The sequence below is a fragment of the Asterias rubens genome, chromosome 8 (genome assembly GCF_902459465.1).
Source record: "Asterias rubens chromosome 8, eAstRub1.3, whole genome shotgun sequence".
Lineage (NCBI taxonomy): Eukaryota > Metazoa > Echinodermata > Asteroidea > Forcipulatida > Asteriidae > Asterias > Asterias rubens.
In genome coordinates this window covers 9,270,007-9,295,211 of record NC_047069.1, presented here as the reverse complement: position 1 = coordinate 9,295,211, position 25,205 = coordinate 9,270,007, and the positions used below count along the sequence as shown (strand labels likewise).

At 39.8% G+C, this 25,205-nt stretch overlaps 1 protein-coding gene across 8 annotated transcripts in view; it reads right to left on the bottom strand.

Annotated features, from left to right (window-relative positions):
• LOC117293291 (E3 ubiquitin-protein ligase MYCBP2-like) overlaps positions 1–23,731 on the bottom strand; it is a 119,027-nt gene extending 95,296 nt beyond the window's left edge. For all 8 annotated transcript variants that reach the window (XR_004519415.1, XR_004519416.1, XR_004519412.1 and 5 more), the window contains exons 1-2: positions 23,447–23,731; positions 14,623–14,695 (exon numbers count right to left, since the gene is read on the bottom strand). Coding sequence is in view for 3 of the 8 variants with exons in the window: in XM_033775534.1 (XP_033631425.1) it covers positions 14,623–14,695; positions 23,447–23,556 (183 nt within the window). In the remaining 5 variants the exon portion in view is untranslated. The remainder of the gene's footprint in view (positions 1–14,622; positions 14,696–23,446) is intronic.
• Between the last annotated feature and the right edge of the window lie 1,474 nt (positions 23,732–25,205).

Below are 25,205 nucleotides of genomic sequence, written 5' to 3'. Positions count from 1 at the left end.
AGCTACAATGTACATGTACACGTTACCCACCCTTGTGCGACAGGGAGCTGATTTGACAACGCTCATACTCCTGCCATTTGTCTGTACAACGGTGTAGTGACTTTTGAAAATAAATGTATTCTAGTGCCATCTTTTGTAAAGCAGATTTTGCTCCCCATTGACAAAAAATGAACTTGTCGAGTAAAAAGCACTACGATCATTTATCATTTGATAGCTTTAATAGCCCCACACAGGACAGTGCAGTAACACACAGGCAATCTCAGGCCCAAATAAGATTTATCATGGGTGATTACGCGCATTAGTAGAGCGTGCCTAATGCAAAACATCTCACTGTCAAAAAAGTTCTCGAAATTAAAACCGTTCTGTTGTCACACACACGTACACATGAAACATGTCTGCACCCACAAGGCTTTTTAAAAACTTTGTGGATAACAGGGAGTAGGAAGGGAGTTAGTATACATGTAACAGGCAGGTAAAGGCCCGGTCACACAGGCCTCGATACGAGAACAACAATGAGAATGTTAACAATGCACGCCCTCGATTGGTTGAATGAGCGTAGGCATATTCTGCGTGGAGCAATTCAACCAATAGAATGCGTTCTCTTTGCTTCGCTATCGTTATCGTTTTCGATATCGCTGCAGTGCGACTCGGCCCTAAGTGCTGTAGTAAATGTAGGTCTTTGACATAATAGACTGATTCATTAAGCCCCGCCCCATTACGTATTGACCAATCAAAACCAACCGATAACCAAAAGTCCAACTAATTAAGGTCCGACACGTGTGCGCATGCTTGGCGCACACGGCAGAGTTGTGCAGAATGGCATGGAGAGGCTCACGTGTACTTGCTCACACCTGCGCCATGGGCGAAGCCTAATGGATCGGTCTATTATACACAAAGATTGAACTGTAATCATGTTGGTGCTTTACATGTTCATCAATGTAGTTGTTGGGTATGAAGGTTTTTATAATTTGTCCCAAATCTGGCATCTGTAGGTTTGTGTGTGACTGTGTCAATAATTGCCAGCTCAAGAGTAAGAACAGCTTACTGTCATAGTTTGAGATCAAGAATCTTTGAAGCACGATGCGATAGGGGAGTCTAGGGCACGGTTTTACAGAGCAGACAATGTTGCTTAACATTTTTCTGCTAAGAAACTATGAGCAAGATGCCAGTCAGAAAACGTACATGTGGCATGGTCTTTTGGCTGGTAACCTTATTCTGCTAAGCATAGTTTTCTTGTGCATAGCTATTTTTTATGCATTAAGCAGCTCCATAAAATTGGGCCAAGATATTGACATGTTACTAGTTAACATTATGAGCACGTGCAGTGTTGTTCCATATGGGACTGTGATAGTTGTTTGTGCCAGTCGGAATGATCCTAGACGTGGTTTATTGAAGTGGACTAATGTAAAATTTGACCAGAAGGTAATCCAGTTTTCTCAAAATGTGAGCAAGACTGCGAAAACTTAAGACAATTGGCTTGTTTAATAGATGGAAATTTGCATCGTGGATAAAGAATTTTAATTTTGGTTTACCCATACACCGATGTGTATTAGCACTGTACATTGTATACTCAGTACTTTCCTGAGTTCTGTGAAGAAAAAAAATCACCCGTAGGGTTGGATTCGAACCCACAACCTTTGCTATTCTAGAGCAGTGTTTTACCAACTAGACCAGCGAGATTGCCCAGTAGCTAGAAGCATTTCGAATTTATGTAGCAACGGGTATCGCAACGATTTGATAGATGGATTTGCTTATTGTAATAAACTGAATAATATGATATTGTCCAAAAGCTAGCGTTGTACGTGCACGATTGTACTTGCTTCACCATGCTATTAAAGAGAACACAACTGTACATGTTGGTGAATGTTCACGATAAAGAAGCCGACTTTAATCCCGAATTGAATCCATGCTTTAATTGGCAGACACTTTTAAGCAGGGCAGTTAGATGGAGACAAGTTTGTAGTCGGGCAGCACACTTCAACTGCCTGGCTTTATATTCAGAATGAGTCAGCTAGCGGCATTGTTGCTGTACACACGCTGAAGCGTACTATGTATGTAATATGAACTCCTTCATAAATCATACTGAATAAATTAAGTCTTGTAAAGGTCACTCTCAGTCAAATATCTCCCATCTTGGAAAACCGATGACGTCTCAGAACGACCTCTTCTTTTGTACTCTCGCATTTCTTGACTCCAAAGGACAAAGTACATTTCTTTCTTATTGTGTTCATGCGTTAAGAATGTGGGACACATTCACTAACAATGTAACTACAGACTTGTAGTTTTTTCTTTTCCCTTGCTAGATGAGTTTCAAACTTGAATTGATACATGTAATTGGAACTACATTGTATATCTTTCTTAGCGTTAGATTCTGACTATCTGATTGGAAGGAAAATTATTTAGTTGTAGACAGATAGGCCTATCCTCTGAGAAAGGTTGACTTAGCACAATGCTTCATTGAAGTCAATGGAGAGGGACAATTTTGGAGTGCAGGAGTGATAATTTCATGACCATTTTTCCCTATCCGAAAGCTTATAAAGATGCCCTGAAGGTAAGTAGTAAGGACATTAGGACAAGTGTACATGTCAGACCTCTTTCTTAGTAAAGAGCAACTCTATAGACTGGTTTATAGTCGGTTGTGCGATGGTCACGCGATGGTCATCTGCCTGATGGAAGTCTTGACGCAACGATCATAAAAACACAGTTTAAAGGCCTCACCGATGACTGTAAACTGTGTTTTTTAAGATCGCACGTCAAGGTTTCCATCGCGAGACCATCGCGACTATAAACCAGCCTTTAGACAGAATTTTCTTTGGGTACCGGAACATTTAATTTCAAGGGGGCATCAAGGCCTTGTACATGTACATGTACATTGTATGTGAAGAAGCAGACCTTAAAGTGATCACTGTTCTGCCGCTTTTCTGTCTTGCTTTCCTGTCTTGCATCGTAAACGAGGGTGTGATCCCAAGCTAACAGGTTGATTGGCTTCTAGTTGGCAACCCCGATTAAACATATTGACAACATTGAGAGACCACCCACATTAGGAATAGATGGATATGCCGGGACATTAACCAGAGGACCCAAGTTCAAATCCTACTCTGGTAAATTTTTCTTCATTCAACTCAAAATAGAAGGATCCTGCCCAAGTGTAAACCTCATACTTTATACATACTTTGTGTATGTATGCCAAAGCAAACCAACTGAATCGCCATCATCATCATCAACTTGATCATCAATCAACTACACTCAAGTAATATCCACCCGGTGCTTAAAGATAAAAAACCTCATTATAGGATGAATCCACTCAGTATCTTGCTATGCTGTCTCAGGGCTCGAAAATGACACTGGACAGCAGACCTGAGGCCAGTGATTACAACCTTAGGCTGCTAAACTCATGACCGGACAAGTTTGTGTGTTTTTCAATTGTGTGAAGTACTATATTTAAGAACTTTTACTAAGGGAATCAATGTGTGGTGGAGCGATTTTCAACTAGTGGTTTAATCCCAACAGGCCTGGTCCTTGATAATTTTACCGAGACGAAGTCGAGGTAAATTATCAAGAACCAGGCCTCGGCGGGTTTAAACCACTAGTTGAAAACCGATTAAACACATTTTGATTCCCATTCATAAAAATCTTTTTGGTTAAAAGGCGTAATAAAGTAAGAAACTCTGTATAACTAATCCGTTTTCGAGTGCTTGAGCTCTGTATGTTTCCACCTCCATGGTAAGTTCAGTATACATGTTGAATGTACATGTACGACGACGTCCGTACACGTGTGTTTTCCGGTTCCGTTCGTGCGCATGCGCATATAGTCTTGGTGCATATTCGCTGGTTTTCCTTTCACACACAGCTCGGCTAACTCACCAACAGCACCTGCATCGCCCGTAACAAGAAACGGCTTGTATCAAGACTAGCGCGGAGTCTCCGCTCACAATCGGTTATAAACACTGGTCATTATCAACGGTTTAAACACCCCCACGTGACGTGCTCTCCGCCAATAGGAATAGTGAAACTGTCCGAGGTATTTATGAATACTATTTTATTATTAAAAGTACCTCACTGTGTAATAACATCTTTAAATATCTTTCAATGTTGTGGAGTATTGAAGCATCGATATTATCTTAGCGCTTGTTCAAATAAAAACAGTACAATAACGGAACATTTTAAACTGTGTAGAAAGTTCTCTATCTCATTACATTCTGGTCATTGTGAAATAAATGCTGGTCTAGTCAATATTGTAACCTAATGTACAAGCCCAGTGGATTTTCCCCCTGAATTGGAGCCCTGTGTCTTCCAACTACACAACTGAATAGATCCTTGTCATTTACAAATGTAAAGAACATGCATAACATGTCATACTTTATTTTGTCACGACTGTTCCAACACCCATCAATTTAATACTCAGTCCTATATTGATAATAATATGACGTTAGTATATTGATACATGTAAATATAGGACGTTTGGGACGCTCTACAGCTAACCTTCACACATATTTATAGATCTTTATAACATTGAGTATCATGTATTGATTGCGCTACACATTACACTCACCCATAAGCTTGCGCACCAACACGCCTTTGGCTATGAACACCGAGCGCGCTTTAGCCAATCGGTCTTAAACAGCTCCTTCTATGTAGTTATCAGCTGTTTTTAATACAGGAATTGTATCAAAAAGTGTAAAATTTATTTTGGAAATAGTAACTATGAATTATATATGAATTAATATGAAATGACATGAGGGAATATAAAACAGGATGCATAATATTTGTACAATACAGTAGAATCAAAATCACTTGTTCGGACCATTCCATTCAACAATGTGTGAACAGTCCAGATTTCATCTTGAAATTATATTATGCTGTATTGTATTCCATACATCCCATATTTGTATAGTACAAGTAAACATGTGAGATCCCTGTTTGCTTTGATAGTAAAAACACTGCATACCCCAAACTCAAATAGTCTCAGTACACTGTGTTCATACGCAGTACCAAGAGGCCAGGGGCCAACTTCATTCAGCTATTTTAAAGCAAGTAAAGTAGCTTAGCATGAAACGATTTTGCTTGCAGAAATAAGATTACCATGAGTAACATGAAACTATTGCAACCGGGTTCCTGCTAACTTGTGCTCAGCAGAAGTGTTTTAACCATTATTGTTTTTGCATCAGGGGTAAAGAATGTAATTTTGTTACACCAAATTATTTTCTTTATCCCGATGCAAAAATAAACCTGTTAATTAGTTGCGGTACACGCTGTTAAGGATTCAAACTGTCTCTGGCCAATTCAATTGGCTAGCTCCGTAGGTCTAGTGGTAAGACATCTGCTCTAGCAATGCAAAGGTCATGGATTCGAATCCCACCCAAGTGATTTGCTTGTGTGGGGTTTTTTTTTCCGAGGAGCTCAGGAAAATACTGAGTATTGCTTTTAACACACACTGTAAGGGTATGTCAAAATGATATTCATTATCCCAGATGCAAAACTAACAACCAAAACAGAGCTATAAAATTGGGCCCAGTTGGCAGCTGGGCACTCCCTTTTCTCAGAGTAAAACTGTATTGATGATACATGTTTGTACAGTAAGTACGTTTTTCTGTTGATTGGATATGGGAGTAAAGTGCTACGTGACATATTTCCATAATCCACTGGCACTTGTGTGATAAATTATAGTATGTATTTCTCAACAATACATCACATCACATTAAGATCAAGGCTGATGTCATGGTTGGCTTCACTTCTAATGCCATAATGCCAGAAGTGCCAGATTTTGCTGCTGGGCATCACATTTTCATCTGAATTCAATTGTTTAAACTCATTAATACAAGTGGTTCTAATGACCGAGGGCAACACAAAACTTTGGGGATTTTGCGAAGCATTTATTATATATGCAGTCTGCAACTCTGCAGATTCTTGCATAAATGTGGGGAGGCAGGTGTACATGAGGAGAGGCAGGTCTACAGACCACAGTAATTACTTTGCTTTTGTTTCTCCTAGCCCATCTGGAAGTATTTTTGTATTGTCTTGTATCGTTCAAATGGCTGAATAAATAATAATAATAATCAATCCTAATTTCTTAAGGGCTTCTAATAGTTGATGGAACTGAACTGTGAAACGGTGAATTGCAGAATCACATCACACTTTACAACATACTCAAGATGATTAAAGAATGGCAGACGTCCTTTTCATCAATGTGAATTGTCCCTCCTGAATTGCAACTCTGCAGATTCTTGCATAAATGTGGGGAGGCAGGTGTACATGAGGAGAGGCAGGTCTACAGACCACAGTAATTACTTTGCTTTTGTTTCTCCTAGCCCATCTGGAAGTATTTTTGTATTGTCTTGTATCGTTCAAATGGCTGAATAAATAATAATAATAATCAATCCTAATTTCTTAAGGGCTTCTAATAGTTGATGGAACTGAACTGTGAAACGGTGAATTGCAGAATCACATCACACTTTACAACATACTCAAGATGATTAAAGAATGGCAGACGTCCTTTTCATCAATGTGAATTGTCCCTCCTTTATACCCCTCAGGATGTAGAGGTTCCCAGACAGTACGACGATACAGTGTGGCGCAAGGAAACTAATGGCGCTATAATATTTAAGATGGTTCAATTTATATTATCCAAATCATATGAACACTGCATAGTTTATTTCACCATAGCGTGACGCAAGGAAACTAATGGTGCTATAATATTAAAGATGGCTCAAGTTTTAGTATCCAAATCATATGAACATTACATAGTTCATTTCACCTTAGTGTGACGCAAGGAAACTACATTAATGGTGCTATAATATGGTTCAATTTATACGTAATATCAGAATCATATCAACGCTGCATAGTGCTTTTCATCATAGTGTGATGCAAGGAAACTAATGGTGCTATAATATTAAAGATGGTTCAATTTATGTATTAAAATCAAACCAACACCGCATAGTAGTTTTCACCACTATCACCGTCAGCCACTTTTATAAATGGCGTTCAGGGTTCAATGGGAGGGCAGAGGGAAATTGCACAGTGCAGTCATTCCTCACACAGTGCCATCTCAGGTGGAAATACACCAAGTTCAGTTCTGTAAATCAATGATGTGGTTTTTCCCCGCTTCGTTCCTTCAGGTGAAAATGCATGCCCCATTACCAAGGCAGCCTGCTGTTCATTCATCATTCTACCACGGCAAATAAACCACATTCAGGCATGAACACAACAATCACATTAGGCCGAGTAAAAAAAGAAACATGTTTAGCGTCTGGGTTTCTCAAAAAAAAGGATGGAGGAGGGGCTTTTTATTTTTTATTTCAAGATGGCCGCCATGCTTTGAAAATGTCAAATATCCATTGTTTTTTCTACTGCTCAAACACACAATACATAAATGAAACATTTTGGACAAGACATTCAGATTTTTTTTTTTTTTTAATGTGCATAAAAAAATAAAATAACAAATAAAATAAAAAAGGAGGCGGCCTATAAAAAGGAAGCGGGCGGGGACTCTAAACATGTTTCTTTTTTTACTCGGCCTTACATGTACATGGAATGTACACTATACATGGATTATTTGCACGGTGTAAGTCCATTCTTTTCTAGTTGTACATGTACGTACAAGAATTGCCACAATATTTCAGCAATGAGGTAAAACCACCAAGCAAGCAAGAATACATTCAGGGCGTTCACATTTGTGAACTGCACAGCATTACTTACACATATTGTGCAAGAAATGTGTACAAGAGTGGCTTAAAAAAAAACCAGTTCAGCAGTGTGTGTACGCGAAAATGCATTTATTATCATACTACATGTACTTCTTCAATATCATGTCCACACATAATATTGTAGATGTAGTGTTTCTTCAGCTAAAACTGAACGCAGTCTTGGAGACTTTCGTTGAATTTAGCGAGGTCTCCAGTGTGTCACTTACGCACACATAAATGTCCATACAGTATGCACACATGGGTACCTTAAGTGCACTTACATACTTATTATACATTACACATAAGAAATATTACATAGGCCTAGTAGTAATAGCCAATTTTATAGGGCTACACATGCTCGCTTGTACTAAAAAATAATTAAAATAATGCATATGTATGTGACATTATTTGTTACATTATTTGTTGTACAATGACCAATGTAGTAATAATTTAATGTACTCAATATGTCTGTCTTTAACAGCAAAGAATTTATGGAGCACGTATACATTGTAAAAGCAACATTCAAGCTTGAATTTTCAGCATCAATTCACATACACTGTTCAGTACATAGTCACATAGTGTATTTAAATGTTTACACATATCCGTACAGCATGAGTTTCAGTGACATAACGTGTACATGTGAATACACCTGAAGTACGTGTAAGGTCCGGCTTGGGTGATATTACATACTGATTACTGTACATTTTGTGTTTGTGGACAAATACATAATGTGTACATTCCTAGTGCATCCAGTGTAACAGAATTGGGTCACTTTGTTTTCCTTAATAATATTTGAGTTTATATAGCGCTTTTTCACTCCCGAATGTGTGTCTCAAAGCGCTTCAAATTATTACCCCTGGTCACTGGGCCTTAGTTCACTCCTTAAACCATCTCAACTCCCTGGGGAGTATACAGCCTCGTGCAACAAATGCGCTACTCGGCTAAATCAATCACAAGAACCATCTCTGCCCTCACAGGTCCCCATTTACCCCTGGGTGGAGAGAAGCAATAATAGTTAAGTGTCTTGCTCAGGGACACAAGTGTCACGACCGGGATTCGAACCCACACACTGCTGAACAGAATTAGCAGAGCTTGAATTCAGTGCTCTTAACAGCTCGGCCACGACACCCCGTCACCATCTCATCCCTATACAACCAATACTAAAACTAGGCAAGTACTCGTAATCACAAATTAACCAAATTTAAGCATTTTCCCCTATTATTCCCCTGACGGATAAATGACTTCCTTGATGGTATGACATCTCATGCACTCCTCACTCAGGCTAGTAGGTGAGGTCACTCTATCATTACCACTGTGTCACACTCACTCAATGTTGCTACTATGTACACGCCACTTCACCATGAGATTTGTTCAATGATGCAGGGGCAAATAAAAAACAATTTATGTTTATAGCGTTCCCGCCCATTTCCTTTTTAGAGGCCACCTCTTTTTTTTTCTTTTTTCTTTTACAAATAAAGGATATATTTTAACGATCTCAGACAACAACAAATAATTTTTGAAAAAAAGCCCAGCCTTTAAAATCTTTTCAAATGTGTCGGACGGCCATTATTGTGTAGAGGAAAAAAAAAGGGAAAAAGGGTCCTCCTCCTTCCATGTTTTCTTTTCCATTTGGCCCTATTAATATTAAAGGGCATTACCAAATGGGCCATGACAATAGTGAAGTATTTTATCCAATACAAGATTGTGTGGTACAATACAGGTTCTTTTGACTGCGATGTAATAGCCCATCTGCGCAAGCACCACCCTTAAAATATACTGCTGCAAAGCGTCCTGAAAAACTCGGTACAGTTTAACAAAATCGAGCTGCCAAGATGGATGTTCTACATGTGCACGTATGTAAGGTTTTATATTTTTGTACCACATTGTATCAAAATCAGTTCGCCATATTTGAACTTGGATTTTACCCACAATCCTTTGCATGCCATTAATGCGCATTGGGACAAGCAAAGTCCCAACCATTTGTGACTGGTATCCTCCTCATTGTTGCTTAGCAGAAATTTCGCATAGGAACAATTTGTTTCTGCTTAAGCAGCGTTTTTGAAATTGGGCCCCGGTAAACAGCTTTGTAAAAGTGCTCGCCCCACACTTAAACCAAGAATGGCCGGAATCTTAGTCAACCTGAACCATCCAAACGTACATTGTAAAAGTTGTTTTCCTTAGAAATTTAGCTGAGCAATATTTCTGCTTTAATACATGTAAGCAGCATTCTGAAATTGGGCCTAGGTAAACAGCTTAGTGCAAGTGGGCCCTGCACCCAAGGCTGGCCTGAATCCAAGTCAACCTCAACCATCCAAACGTACGTTGTACACGTTGTTTTCCTCATAAATTTTGCTTAGGAGCATTATTTTCTGCTTATAAGGAGCATTCTGAAATTTGGCCCAGGTAAACAAACAGCTTTGTGCAAGTGGGCCCTACACCCAAGACTGGCCTGAATCCAAGTCAACCAATCCGAACGTACAAGTTGTTTTCCTCTTTGATTCCCAGGGTGACATGTGACATGCCACTGCGATGATGATCAGAGCCAAACAGGGCGAGGCTACCCTCTCATTATCACTGTATCACAATCACTGACTGACGGACTCGTAGCTCTCTGACTGCAGTCCAGGCAAACACATTCTGGTCAGTCACACGAGAGGCTTCTTTCCCCCCAACAAACATGACTAAATGAATCACTCTAGATCACTCATCTGCAGTGTTGGACAGGGTGCCAGTTATATTAACATGCAGTTACCTTTAAATAAGCTAGCCTTAATTCAAGCTTCCAGCAACAATCATGAACAGTGTGTTCACTTCTTTGTTTTTGTCTTTGGATTTGGGTACTTTTTGTAACACAAAACACAATGTCACAGATTTACATTAAACTTACACCGTTTGAAAATAATGATAGTAGGAAGCGTTCCTTATTATTAGTTGCTGAGGTGCTGTGGTTTTTGAGAAATGAGTAAAACAATGTCATGAAAATACGTTTTTACAGGTTAAAATATTTTTCGCCTCACGATCATTGACATTGTTTTACTCATTTCTCAAAAACAACAGCACCTCAGCATGTAATATTTTCAGGGAAGCTTTCTACCATCATTATCTTCAAACTGTGTAAGTTTAATGTAATTCTGTGGACATTGTGTTTTTTGTCCTACAAAAAGTACCCAGACCCTTTAACATGAAAAGCAAAATATTTTGGGGGTTTTATTTCTTGGTTTATTTATGTTCTGCAATATGAAGTTGAAGAAAAAAATTAAATGATTGCAGTTCTGCAAAATTAATCTATTTCATATGTAATAGTCATATTTAAAATGGTAACTTTGTAACAAAACAATACAATTTGTAGGGTGTTAAGTTTGAAGATCAATTTAAGTCAACATTTTTGGGGAATACCTTGAATCTCATCTTTGAAGGGGCAAGGCCAATTCCATTTGGCAGTGGCACTTCCACTAGTCAATCCATAACACATTGGGGACACTCTGAATGGGACAGGAAGGTCATTATAAGAGGACAATAGCAGGAAGGTCGAAACCCAGGAAGGCAAGAGGCAACAGCAAAGGAAGCAACAGCCTTATACATGTATATAGAGCAAGAAGGGCAAGACAAGGGCAATAGATGTAATGGCCTTAAGGGCGGTAAGGCCAAGACAAGGGCAATAAAAGCAATAGCCTTATGGGGCAGGGAGACCAAGTCAAATAGTCAAGACAAGGACAAACAGATGAATGGACTTAAGGACTCAGAGCAAGAAGGGCAATACAAGGGCAATAGAAGCAATGGTATTAGAGTCAGGGCCAAAACTACAGCATTAGAAGCAATGATCTTATGAAGCAAGAAAGCCAAGACAAAGGCCAAGACAATGACAACAGATGTATTATGAGCAGTAAGGCCAAGACAATGGCAATAAAAGCAATGGCCTTATGGGGCAGGGAGACCAAAACAAAGGCCAAAATGAGGACAACAAATGTAATGAGGTCACAAGTATGGGCAGTAAGGCCAGGACAAAGGCAAGATCTTTTGTACATTGTAATCTGTATCAACCAGTGCCTTCAGGTAAGGGTATTATCCAGTTACATTAGCCATGATAATAATAAGATAGATCAGTGATTAACACACATACATGTACTGTAGTATTGTTTTACATCATGCCACTCGGAACTGTTCGGGACGATGACTCAACAAAAAAATTGGAATTCTAATTATCAAGAGTGTACACGCCCTTTAGTTTCAAGATGGAGCATGTGTACGTTGTAAAGTGCATGTTTTTAATGACAGTGATTGATAAAGTTATAAGACCTCCACTACACTCCAAGTCCCTTAGTCTCCTGATGACTAGAGCACATATTTGGTAAAAAGGTTTCTATGATAACTTAATATTCGATCTGAAATATTTAAAGCAAAAAAATAGTTAATGGCCTGGCAAGTCGACCCTACATGTAGCAGAGTCTTTCTCAAATGCCTTCAAGAAAACCTCTGCCACAAAGTGCCAGGGTCAAAATGTGGGGGCCATTTAATTCAGATTGGTTTGCATTGATACCATTGGTCCTTTTTATTGAAAAGCAGTTTGCTAACAGCTAATTCAATTTTCACTAAAACATTTAACTGATAAATTGCTACATTCACTACAGAGATTATTTGCCATGCAGAACTGACAACATTTGCATATTGCAATCGAGGAGATTTTGTACAGCCACATGTACAGTAGGAGGGAGATAATTTATTAGAATTTCTTTCACCAAAATCTTTCTCAGCTCCCTCGGGAGTATACAGCCCTGAGCTGCCTGTAAGACTCTTGTGGCTTTTCATACACAATATCAACCTCTACCCTCGCAGGTACCGATTTGGGAAACTGCCCCTTGCAAATGAAAATGGCCTTGCCCTTTCGCGAATAGAACTCTAGGCCTCCATACCAAGTAATCTTGAATAATTTGTTAGGATGTTTTTAATTTGTACAATAAATAGCACATGAAACAGATCACCCAAATTTGTGTGTGTGACAACTGTATAATTCTAGAGGCCTAGAATAACCCATGGTACCCACAGCAATTGACGTGGTGCCCTGTGTTTTTGCTAAGTTCCAATTTTTCCAAAGTAACATTTTGCTCAAACTACGAAGAAGTGTCTGTAACAGATGAAAATTGCTATGTCCCTTCACGAATGAAATTCAAGGCCTGTTAATGCAATAATTAAGGCACACCAATTAACTTTTCCATAACTTTCCATTCATCCATGGTATTTTAACTTCTCGCTTGTTCTCTTTCATTCGGGGTGAGAAGATGACACAGACAAACAATTACGCTGATTACTCAAAAGGGAAATGGACATTAAGCTCGGCGTGCAAGGCTTGTCACTCTTATCATGCTTCGCCTCTGTAACTCGCAGCTTAGTCACCCATTCTGGAGGTTTCCCCCCTTCACTGAAAAACGGAGGTGGAAACAGACTTGAGAGATCCTAATACACTTTGGTTTATTGTAAATTGATTGCCAATAAAACCATTACGCTGAAGGGAGGGAATACCAGGCAAGCTGACAGGAAACATAGGGAATTTCAGGCAATTTTATCAGAAGAAAGACATTTGTTTTAAAAACCTTTGAAAAATAAATGTTATACAAATTACCAAAACAGTGTGTAAACATTTGTTCCATTATGTACCTTGGAGGATCTACAATAAGGCGTAGACCTACAATATAAGCCCAATTTCATATAGCAGATATTTCATAAGCAGAAAATATTTCTTAGCATCTCTTTGACTGTGCAAATATACACTACATGTATTGCACATTTGTATTGGTGATCTTCTCTACACCATGTACGCGTGTGCTCAAGCGCAGTCTACATGTACGACAAAAAAGGCATCAAGTCACAGAGCAACTGGGCCCAACTTCATAGAGCTGCTAAGCACAAAAATTTGCTTAGCATGATATTTCTTCCTTGATAAAAACAGGATTACCAACCAAATTTCCACGTGATTTTCAAGATAAGCAAACATCAGCTGAATGCCAGTAACAAGCAATATGCAACAAATAAAAACTTGCAAGTTGGCAATCCTGTTTTTATCAAGGAAGAAATTTCATGCTAAGCACATTTTTGTGCTTAGCAGCACTATGAAACTGGGCCCTGGTATCCTCCCATTCCTCTTTGAACCTACTACATGTTTTACCGATGCAGTAGGGCGACTGCATATAAACACGATTTGACGTGTGATCGCATTACTTGCATGTTGACATACAGGTACTACATTATGTACAGTATGTATGTACAGTAAGTGCCCTTAAGCCTTCCTACATAAGCACTCAAAAGTTTTTAACAAGCACTACTGCTAATCAGTCACTTTCTGGAGCCACATGTATTCAGTGTTGTTTGTCAGTTGTTCCCTTACAGCAGTTAGTGATGATATAGCCTGCCTAGGAAAATCTGATGTCACACTTCTAGGCTTGTGAATAGACCGATCCAATAAGCTCCGCCCCATTGCGTATTGACCAATCACAACCCATTACGCAACCAAAAGTCTGATAAAATAAGGTCCGACATGCATGTGCGTATGCTTGGCGCGCGCGACAGAGTTGTGCAGAACGGCATTGGAGAGGCTCACGTGTTCTTGCTCACCCGTGTGCAGTTGGCGGAGCCTGATGGATCGGTCTATTACACCAGAGAGTGACCTCAAGCCTAGGTCAATTCCCTGTCCATAATCACCTTTCACCTTTGACCAAAAGTGCAGCTGCCAAACGTCACCTCGAACCAATCAAAACACTAAATGAAATCATTTTATCCAATGAAATCACTGGTTCTTAAGAGCAAGTACCTGTCTTTATCCTTGTCCTTTATGAAGACAGGGTACCAGTCTAGTGACAGTAGGGATCCATACAATGCACTGCCCACGGTAGCGAAGCTGGTCAATCACTGTACATAAAGTTCAAAGGTCAAAGTTCATTCAAATTACCTTGGTCTTTTCAGTATTTTTCGCCTTGTCACCTCCATCCTTCTTATTCTTCTTGGCTTGTGTTGGCTTTTTCCTTCAGAAGAAAAACAAAACGGAAAAACACTTAAATTTCGAAAGTTCACAAAACAGTTTTTAAAGAATCAATTATTTTCCATTGCTAAATAAAGTGCTTTCCATGTTAAAAATATCGTCAAATGTGACCCTGATTCCCCTGAATCCATCCCTATTACATTAGAAGTTTAAGCAACCAGCCTGATATAATAATCACACTTTTCACATCCAAAGCACATCCCAAGACACCCATTATTTTTGTATTACAGTTTGCAGAGCTACGCTTGAATGACCCATTTTACGTACATGTACATGGACATGTTTCATTTTACAAGGTGGTTCAAACTGAATGCAGCCTACAAGCCAGACACAACAGTTTGAACCCCTTCTATTGACAAAACAAAAAGTGTACTGCAGCCGATTTCGCGAAACGCTAGGATTAATCCTATCACGAGTTAGGACGAGTAACCCGTCCTAACTTAAGATGGGTTAAATGTGTCCTAACGTCTTCGGATACGGAACTGAACTCCTACCAAGTCCTTAAGATTAATCCTAAGTTAGGAAGAGTTTGGTGAAATCGACGGCTGGTACATTGCACAACGCTTGTGACCAACAGCTTTTCGTCCCAACCGAAGGAGGAATACAATATTGGTTACGTGTTTGGCCAAAGGACACTAGTGTCAAGACCAGGACTCGAACCCACACTCTACTGATCAGAAACATCAGACTTGAGTTCAGTGCGCTTGACTGCTCGGTCACGACACACCACAACAGTAAATTTTATCAGTGAAAATAGATCGTTGACAAATCAGAGAGATGTGTCAACTAACCATCATCGAGGCGAGAAATAGATCACTGCTTTTCCTTTTCCAATTGATCTCCACCGGTTTGTAGGTTTTTAATTAGTAAATCTCAATAACAACAAAACAGGGATAGAACAAAATTTTTAATTTACTGTAAGCGGGAAAAAGGGGATCTGGTGGATTCAAAGCAAAATATCAACATTTCAGGGGAAATCAAAAATATCTTGGATGGAAATTTGAGCTGGGGCTATGGTTTACTCTTTCTGGAAGTCAAATTGCTTCCTTCCCAAGGAAATTGGTTAAGCCCAGGGTGGAACACCATCAACAAATACGTGGTCTGTCAAAAGATCTCCCCACGCTGCAATCATACCATAGGAATTTTATGACACGGTCCTCTGAGAATTCGGGCCAAATCGTGACATTTTGACATGTGTGTAGTTTAAAGAGTAAAAATAAATTGAATTCAAAGAAAATAAACCTCTTGACATTTATTATATCTAGTCTAGACAATTTGTTTCAGTTTGGGTTATTGTATAATGATGAAAGTAAATTATTGAGTGTTCATGTTTGTTTTAAACTTCAAACAGATCTTCATGCACTCCATCAAGACACCATCTAAACAATGGAAAACGCATGTATGCGCAATGCACAGAGTCGGCCAATGAGCTACCTTCTTTTGTCCTTACTTAAATGATGTCATGTGCATAAAGGCCTCTTATAGACCGCACTGAATATGACATCACCGTTCAAAAATCTGCCCTGCAACATGGCATCTGTGCGCGTGTGCGTGTGTGTGTGTGTGCATGCATGTGCCGTTGAAATCAAACCAGGAATGCTGCGTGCTGTGTGTTTCATTGATGTATGCGTTTGGACGCGCAAACGGTTTGCCCTACAAGATGGCGACTTTCATAGCAACAAAGGGGTTATTCAATATGGTCTATTAGTGTACAACATGCAATACTGTACAACGCACAGGATTGGGCTAAATAGTTTTCATTACTGACAAACTCCCGGTTAAATTTTATTTAATTTTGGGTTGAACAAAGACAACTTTACTAGAATGGAACTGTGAACCTCTGACCTCCAGATTAATGAGCTGGTGCTCTACCAACTGAGCTGTCTAGACCTAATAGGCTGTTACAATTTAAAAGGCTTCTGAGTGACTGGCACCCATCAACAAAATATTGACAAAACAAGGAGACCACCAACATTAGTGCTACATGTAATGTAGATATAAGTAGATTAGTTGCTAGAGCGCCTGCACATTAATTCGGAGCCTGTCGTATCTATTCAATAGACCGATCCACTATGCTCTGCCCCATTGCGTATTGCCGGATCACAACGCAACAAAGGTCCGACATGCGTGCGCGTATGCTTGGTGCGCGCGCGACAGAGTTGTGCAGAAAGGCATCGGAGAGCCCCACGTGTTCGGAGCCTACGTGGGCGGAGCCTACTGGATCGGTCTATTCTGACCACAGTCAATTTTTCTTTGTTTTTAAAACTCAAAAAAAAAAATTAACAGCTGGTTGCATCCAAAGGCCACTCAAAAGGCCATTCAAATATACTCTCTTAATAACTGGTTCCCTGCAAAGTTGTTCCGGGTAATTTGTCAAGCAATTTAAATTTCCTTAGCAAATTGCAGCTCTATATACATGTACAGGTGTATGAAGTTGGGCAAAGAAACAACGCACACCTGTCTCCAATTATATGTAGTGTATTGTGATGTGTCAGACTGTTGATTGTGCAGTAAACATGGTAAATTCTTGTTATCAAAGAACCATTATAAAAAGGTTCCTGCTTACAAAAAGAACAATGTTTACTCCAAAACCTCAGTTATGCTTTGTGTTTCTTTATTCTGCTATCCTCTTTATGATATTGTTCCTTTTAAAAAGTGGTAATTTGGCCAGTCACAGGAACCTTGCAATAATGAGGGTCAACTGTATTCAACAAGTGCTGTCCAAACAAATTTTCATGTAGTACCTTTATGAACAAGTGCCCATACTACATGTACATCAATGTTAATGTAGACGAATATGAATCTTGACTGAGCAAATTGCACTAAGTGAAAAAACCTGCAAATTATCACAAACCACAAATTGCCTTCAGTCAGAAACCAACTGGATCTGCACCAGTTGCGGTCCCCGATCAGAAGGGCATTGACTAATTATGACTTGTCATTTTGCCTGGACTTAGCCAGGCTCATGGACGGCACCAACTGTTTCAGGGGTTTCTGTATAGATGCTTGTCACATAATCCCATTGCCGCAGCATAGACGAAGAGAGGACGTGGGGATCTTTCATGTTTCGCTTCGTTGCCAGTTGTTTCCAACAATAACGTCATCATGGAAGTACTTGAATATGACTGGTTAAAGCGAGGGGATGGATTCAAGCTATCACTTTGATACTTTGGTTGTGGCTTTTTGATCGGTATATCATTCATGTGGTGGTGGTGGTGGTGGTTGGGGTGGGGGGACTTGGTTAAAGGTGGTTAATGTTCATCATGTTCCTGATGTTACATGTATAATTAGTCAGGCTGACTTGACTCAGCACTAAGCAGCAGACATATAGATGTATATTTTTTTTTGAGACTCTGAGCGTGCACGCACATGTTCAGTATTACGCAAGTACAGTACATGTAGTCTATGTACATGTAGGTCTGAACTGTGAAAAAGAACTGTCCAAAAGTAAGGAGTCTCTTTTTTTATTCCAATCAACATGACAAAACGTTACAAAAAGATAATGATTGATTGACAGTTAAATTGCAAAGTATACCTGTACATTGTGCTTTGAACTTTAACCATACTTTCAATAGGTAAAACTCTATTACTTAAATTCATAAATACCTCAGACAGTTTCGCTACTCCTATTGGTGGAAAGCACGTCACGACAATGAAAAGGGGATTGTGAGAAATTCAATTGATAAGAAACTAAAGAAATAATTGACCAGTGGAGCCAATTAGAAAAATTGGTGAATCCCCTTGTGCCTCTGCTGGATTTTGCAATGCAAATTGCTGTCGATGAAATCTTACCTTGCAATATTAGTAATTGTTTACATAATGAGGGTGATACAAGATAACAAAATGCATGGTTTTATAATGTTTTCACAGAACTCCCTGCACTTCAAATACGATGGAGACACATCATTGATTGAAATTGTTTGGGGGGGGTTTCCCCCCCCCCAAAACCTGAGGTCTTTCAGTCAGGAAGTATCAAAATACTATGGTAACTCAAAAAGATAAGATGTTTGTACTCTTTGTAAAATTGATATCCTCTGGCCTAATGCTGAGAGTCGTTGACTTGTATAGATTTCATACAAAGTGATGGATTAGAAAAACAATGCATAAGTGAACCACCTTGTATAATATGTAGGTTGAAAGCATAGCTTTAGAAGAGGTGTTCACATGAGGCCAAGTAAAACAAAATTGAGGGCCTTTTTTATTTTGTTTTCTCTCTCAAAGGTGGCTGCCAAGCATTTTAATTCAAACTGGCCGAAAATTCTTCATTTTAAAGTCACACTTACTTTATGTAGTTAGCAAGTTCGTAAAGAGTTTATAAATAAGTTCAACGAGAAATACACTGACAATTTTTTTTTTTTTTTTTTAACAAAAAGTAAAACAAAAAAAGTTGAAAAAAAGGTGCGGCCTCAAAAAAGTATTTTTTTTTTATTTGGCTTTATGAGAATAGACCAAACATTTTGGGGAACCCTGGGTTTCCAGGTAAATTGGCTCATCGTGTTAAAGAAAACAAAATCACATGCTCGAACAGGTCTCAATAATTGAATAAGTGCAATAGACACAACCCAACAGTAAACAATACTATAATAGACATGTTTTGTTATGGGTCTGTCTTCTGGTCATAATTGACAATCTCTTGACAGGGCCTTGAACTTTGCTCTTGGAGAAGCCCACTCGTTTTCCGTACATCATCATTGTACATGTAGTATAGAAAAACAAATATAAAAGGAGCGAATAAATAGAAAGTTAACTAATTGAAATTGATAATCATATCCCTGAATGTCCTACTTGATGATTTATATGTGTGAATAGTTGATGTTGTGCCAATAATAGTTCCTGTTGTACTTCACCATTCCCCTTTGAGCCGTTATTTCTTTTATCGAACTCTGTGAGTCACTCATGCCTTGAGTACATGTAATTCAAATATTTCAATGTAAACATTAAGAAGGATTAGGCCTACAGTAGGCCCTACAGTGCACACATGTAGTATTTTCAGCAACAAGCTGTGGCATGATGTGGCCAGGAGTAGGCCTGATACTTCACGGAGGCAATGAAGGCGATTGCCTCCATGCCCCTGGTCATTACCTTGGTGCCCTTGAAATGCTACAGTAGAAGTTTACAATTTCCTCATAGGGTGCCCTTTACCAGGAAGAACATGCCTTGGTGCCCTTGCCCTTTCAAAAACGAAGCATGCAGGCCTGGCAACATTGCCTGGCAAACACGTTGCCTTGGATCGGTCGAGTTGGTCTTTCAAAAACGTTTGTAACCGTTTGTTATAAAATGCATGGTTAGAAAGATATTGTAAAAGTAGAATACATTGATTCACACAAACATGCCTCGAAATTGCACGGTTTTCCTTTTACTTTGTCGACTAACACGGTCGGCCATTTATGGCCAACTCGTCCGATCCAAGGCAACGTGTTCCTTTAAGAACAGTAATACAGTATAGTATGGTACATGTACATGTGCAAATGTATGCAGACTATGTGAGTGCGGTTTATTGTATTTTCAGTATCATGCATGCTGTGGCCAAACGGTTAGTGTTTGTTTATTTGTTTGTTTGTTTGTTCGTTCGTTTGTTTGTTTGTTTGTTTGCTTGTTTGGGTATTTGTTTGTTTGTTTGTTTGTCTGTTTGTTAACCCATATCCGCCTAACAATTATTTGCAAAAAAGGCCGTATTTGCCTAAGCACCTGCACATACACTTATTGGCAAAACATTGATTAAAATCGTCATGAAACTCAGCGAAACGTGTGTGTTACTATAGTGTGTATTGAAGCAAAGGATTGTGGGATACATTTCTGGTCTATAGACGGCCAAAGAGGTTAAACTATGAAGAACCAAAGAGGCATAAATCAAGTACGGAAAAATCTGTACGTCAGCGTTTGTAGCAGGTTTTTTTCTGGTACGGATTTTGACGTAGGTCGGCGGATACACACACTATTCAAGGGTCAAAAACACACTTACATAATGTACCCAAAAAATATAAAATATACAAATAATAATCGGATGGGTATGAAAATTGTTTTGGGCGGTATGTCTAATCAAATGAAAATCTACACAAACATTTAGTTTAAATAACTGGTCTTTGTTTAGTGGTTTGTTACTACAGTAGCACCTTCCATGGTGTTCAGACAACTCGTCCGTCGGGCAAGGGTCATTCCGTGTCAAATCACCCTTGTGGATCATGTGACTAGACTGTTCGGACAACTCAACGGTTGAGACAGCTCGACCATTCGGACAACTCGACCGCTGTTTTTTCAACTGTCAGACAACTCGACATAGGACCAAGACAAAACGACGGATGGCCGTCACGGGGGCCTCAGCACGGGGGCCTCAGCACGGGGCGCGCACGGGGCCATGAAGAGGGGAAGGGCGTTAGGGTTAGGGTTAGGATATTCAGGAAATTTGTGTAAACATGTCAGTAACGGAGGTCGACCGTTCAACTGTCGACGTGTCTTGGCCATCGGTCGAGTTGTCTCAAAGTCAAGTTGTCTGAACTGTCGAGCTACGTCCGAACGGTCGAGCTACGTCCGAACGGTCGAGTTGTCTCAACCGTCGAGTTGTCTGAACCGTCGAATGCAATGTTATCGACAGCTGTGTTGGATAACAGTTTTACATTCTTTGAATTTAAATGCACACTTCCAGTGCCAACTACATCACATAACTAAACTTTCTATAACAGCCACATGATTTTACCTAACTGAGTGCCACCATTTGACTCCCCGGCATTATCAAGTGATCCGGAACTGGGTACGGGTACGATGCCTCCCAAAAAACGATTTCGGTAATTTTATCTCATAAAAAAACAATACAACTGCTCATTAAAGGCAGTGGACACTATTGGTAACTGTCAAAGACTAGCCTTCACAGTTGGTGTATCTCAACATATGCATAAAATAACAAACCTTTGAGCTCAATCGGTCATCGAACTTGCGAGATAATAATCAAAGAAAAAAAAAATTCTTGTCACACAAAGTTGTGTGCGTTTGTTTAGATGGTTGATTTCGATACCCCAAGTTCTAAATCTGAGGTCTCGAAATCAAATTCGTGGAAAATTACTTCTTTCTCGAAAACTATGGCACTTCAGAGGGAGCTGTTTCGCACAATGTTTTATACTACTTCTAGAAACTACAAGGCTCCCCCGTGAGGTCTAATATTTTGGGCCTCCTTAACGCTATACGTTATTCAAATCAGCGTTGATAGGTGAAAGTTTGGAAAAGTTTCCGTATGGCGCCACCACTTTTTCATTCGATATGAAATAATATAGTATCTAATTTACCTCAAAAAGATATCCCTTTTTGTAAAAATGAGGGGAAAAGTGGTGGCGCCATACGGAAAGTTATCCGAAAGTTTTACGACCAGTAGCCAGCACTAACTGAAGGTTCTTTTGTACTACACTTCCAAAACTTTCCCCACATAATACATTCATAATGCTTGGTACTCACTGTTGTTTTTCTGTCGCATCGCACGTTTTTTTTACTTCTCAATATGCTCAACGCTTTACAAATCGGGCACCAGCCTACTAAATGTAGATCGACGAACTGCCGAGCCGCGGCCGAGTTGGACTAAACCACTCTGTGAAAGGGGTGTTACAAACCCGTGTGGCAGTGCGTGCACTGTTTGTTTACAATCATACCTGCCGTTCACGCATAAAGCGCCCATGCACTGCCGCACGGGTTTGTAGGCCTAATGCCCCTCTCACAGAATGGTGTAGTCTGACTCGGCCGCGGCTCTACATCTACATGTGGGTCCTACTAAAAGCCGACAACTCGCCGACAACGCCGACAACAAGTCCAGAGCGCCGACAACTCGCCGCCAACAAGTTTTAATTACCTCGAAAATTGCCAATATACCATAGATGTATTAGAACTATATGTGTTCTGTAATATAAACATAAATTTAATGGAAAAACTTCACGAAAAGTGTGAATTTTTAACCAGAAAAAAAACTGAACGTTCACGGAAAACGGTCGGACGCCATCTTGGCTTAAAATCGTGTTCGGACAAGTCCATTATGATGCGGGTGAGTCAGACTTAGCAATAGAGGGCGGGCGTCATGCACTGTGCACACTGCAGTGAAGGTCTTCACATGAAGCCCGCCCTCTGTTGTTGACAAGTGCTAAATCTACCCGTATCATAATGGTCTGGTCCAAACACGGTTTTTAAGCCAAGATGGCGTCCGACCGCTTTTCGTGCAAGTGAAGTTTTTTTCTGGTTAAAAATTCACACTTTTTGTGAAGTTTTTCCATTAACTTTATGTTTATATTACAGAACACATATAGTTCTAATACATCTATGGTTTATTGGCCATTTTTGAGGTAATTAAAACTTGCTGGCGGCGAGTTGTCGGCGCTCTGGACTTGTTGTCGGCGTTGTCGGCGAGTTGTCGGCTTTTAGTAGGACCGCTACATGTAGTAGGCTGCATATGAGAAGTCAAAAAACATGCGATGCGGCAGAAAAACAACAGTGAGTAATGAGGAGAAAATTGCATTTTTAGACAATGTTTTTTAATTTCACTCAACAAGAGGAACTGCAAGCATTAAATAGTGATCCGGAATTGGTCAACAGGTCAATGATCTGGAAGTGGTCAAATGCACCAGGAATTTTCCCTCTGAACTGATGATGATGCTGCTGGTGCGGTGGTCATGCTGATTATAAAGACTTGTGGAACATATTCTAAACATGTTCAGTATTAAAATGTATTTCCATTCTTAAAATATTCCTCAAAAAATCTTACTTTTCCTGGTCTTCGGGATGTGCGAACAACTGATGAAAGATCAAACCAGCAGAATCACGCCCATGCAAGAACTCCTGAACTCGGCCTCCCTGTTCCAAAACAACAGCCATGACTGACCTCTTTCCTGCCAAAATATCACCCTTTTGGAGGAGAAGAGGCTCAGATTTCAACCTTCAGACCTGTATCTTCTTGACGTTTTCGTTTTCCAAAAGAAATGGTTTTCACAAAATATGCAATCTAAGATATAATATTCCGAGTTATCGCAGTATTTTTTCCTCGACTCACTGTCGCCATGTTGGATCGCATTTAGGGCATTGTGGGTAAAATGTTAATGAAACGAAAGAGGGCGGGCGATTTAAAAGACGGGGCTCAAAAACGTCAGGGAGGGAATTTCCCTCCTGTGCAGGGCCGGGGTGTGGCGGCGCCCGGTAGGGGGAGGGGTTACCCAACGCACTGAACTTGACTACATCTTTACAGAGCAAAACTGAAATTAACGTACCTCTCTCTCCACCTTGTAATATATATTGAAGAAGCAAACATTTTATTTTATTTAATTGCTTCTTTTGCTTTCTTCAAGAGTTTGGAAAATATAAATAAATTCCATTTAGTCTGTTAGTGTTAGTTAGCACCTACATAGGGTCAGCAATACTACAAGCCCTTTTGGATTCTAGATGGCCCTCCGCTCAATATTAATGCATGGGTGTCAATCCTTGAAAGATGGGGGGACATCGTTAGTCATAAAATTTACGGCGTGGGGTCTGGGGCCCGCTTTAGGGCCCCCTGGAAAATTTGAGGCTGTTGATGCTCTCTGGCGAAATCCCCTCTCATGTTGGAATTTATGGCATATTTCAAGCTATGATGCACATTTTGGGGGCTATTGGTTATTGTATATATAAAAAACTCAATTACAGCTTTGTATCCATATTATTTCTGCATATTTTTTAAATAAGCAGAAATAATATGGATACAAAGCTGTAATTGATATGCCCAATCATCACCAGCATTGTCAAGGGTGGATCCAGTCACCCAGACAATAAATTTTAGGGGGGTGGGGGGAATAAAGATGGTTCAAGTGTGGAAACACGAAGCCTTTTATGGCGTGAGGCCCGCTTAATGACCCAGGACAATTTTGCATTTTAGGCCAATAAGAGGCATAATGAATTAAACAGAAAATAAAGCCTTTAAAATGTGAGCAGCAGTAGAACCTTATGGGTAAACAGCATCTTCAGGTGTGGATCTATTACACAAATTTTAGGGGGCAAATCTGTCAAAAAGTGAGCATGCCTTTACGCCGTGGGTCCTGGAAACATTTGCATTCTAGATGCACTCTGTGGTGCAATCTTAGGCCATTTAGAGGCCTAATTGGCGAACAAAACAGATCAATAGTATTGAGATAACACACTTGTGCTCTTATAAGTTAACTTGGGGAACATATGTGAACAATATTTAATATCAGAACCCTCTCGTAATCGCGAATTTCCATGATCACCAGTTTCGGACACCCCACCCGAGACTCTGTCATGCAACTTCCTAGTAGGCCTTCTCAGGACCTACGGCATAATGTCCCATATTAACAACAGGGCAATTACCGTCATGTATTTTGCTCAAGGACCCAAGTGTCACGACTGGGACTCGAACCCACAACCAGAGCTTGAGTCTGGTGCTGCTATAACCATTTGGCCACGACGGGCCGCAATCATTATGACAAGAATTTGAGACAAAAACAACATTTGTTTTTAGTAATTATCTTTTATTGTTG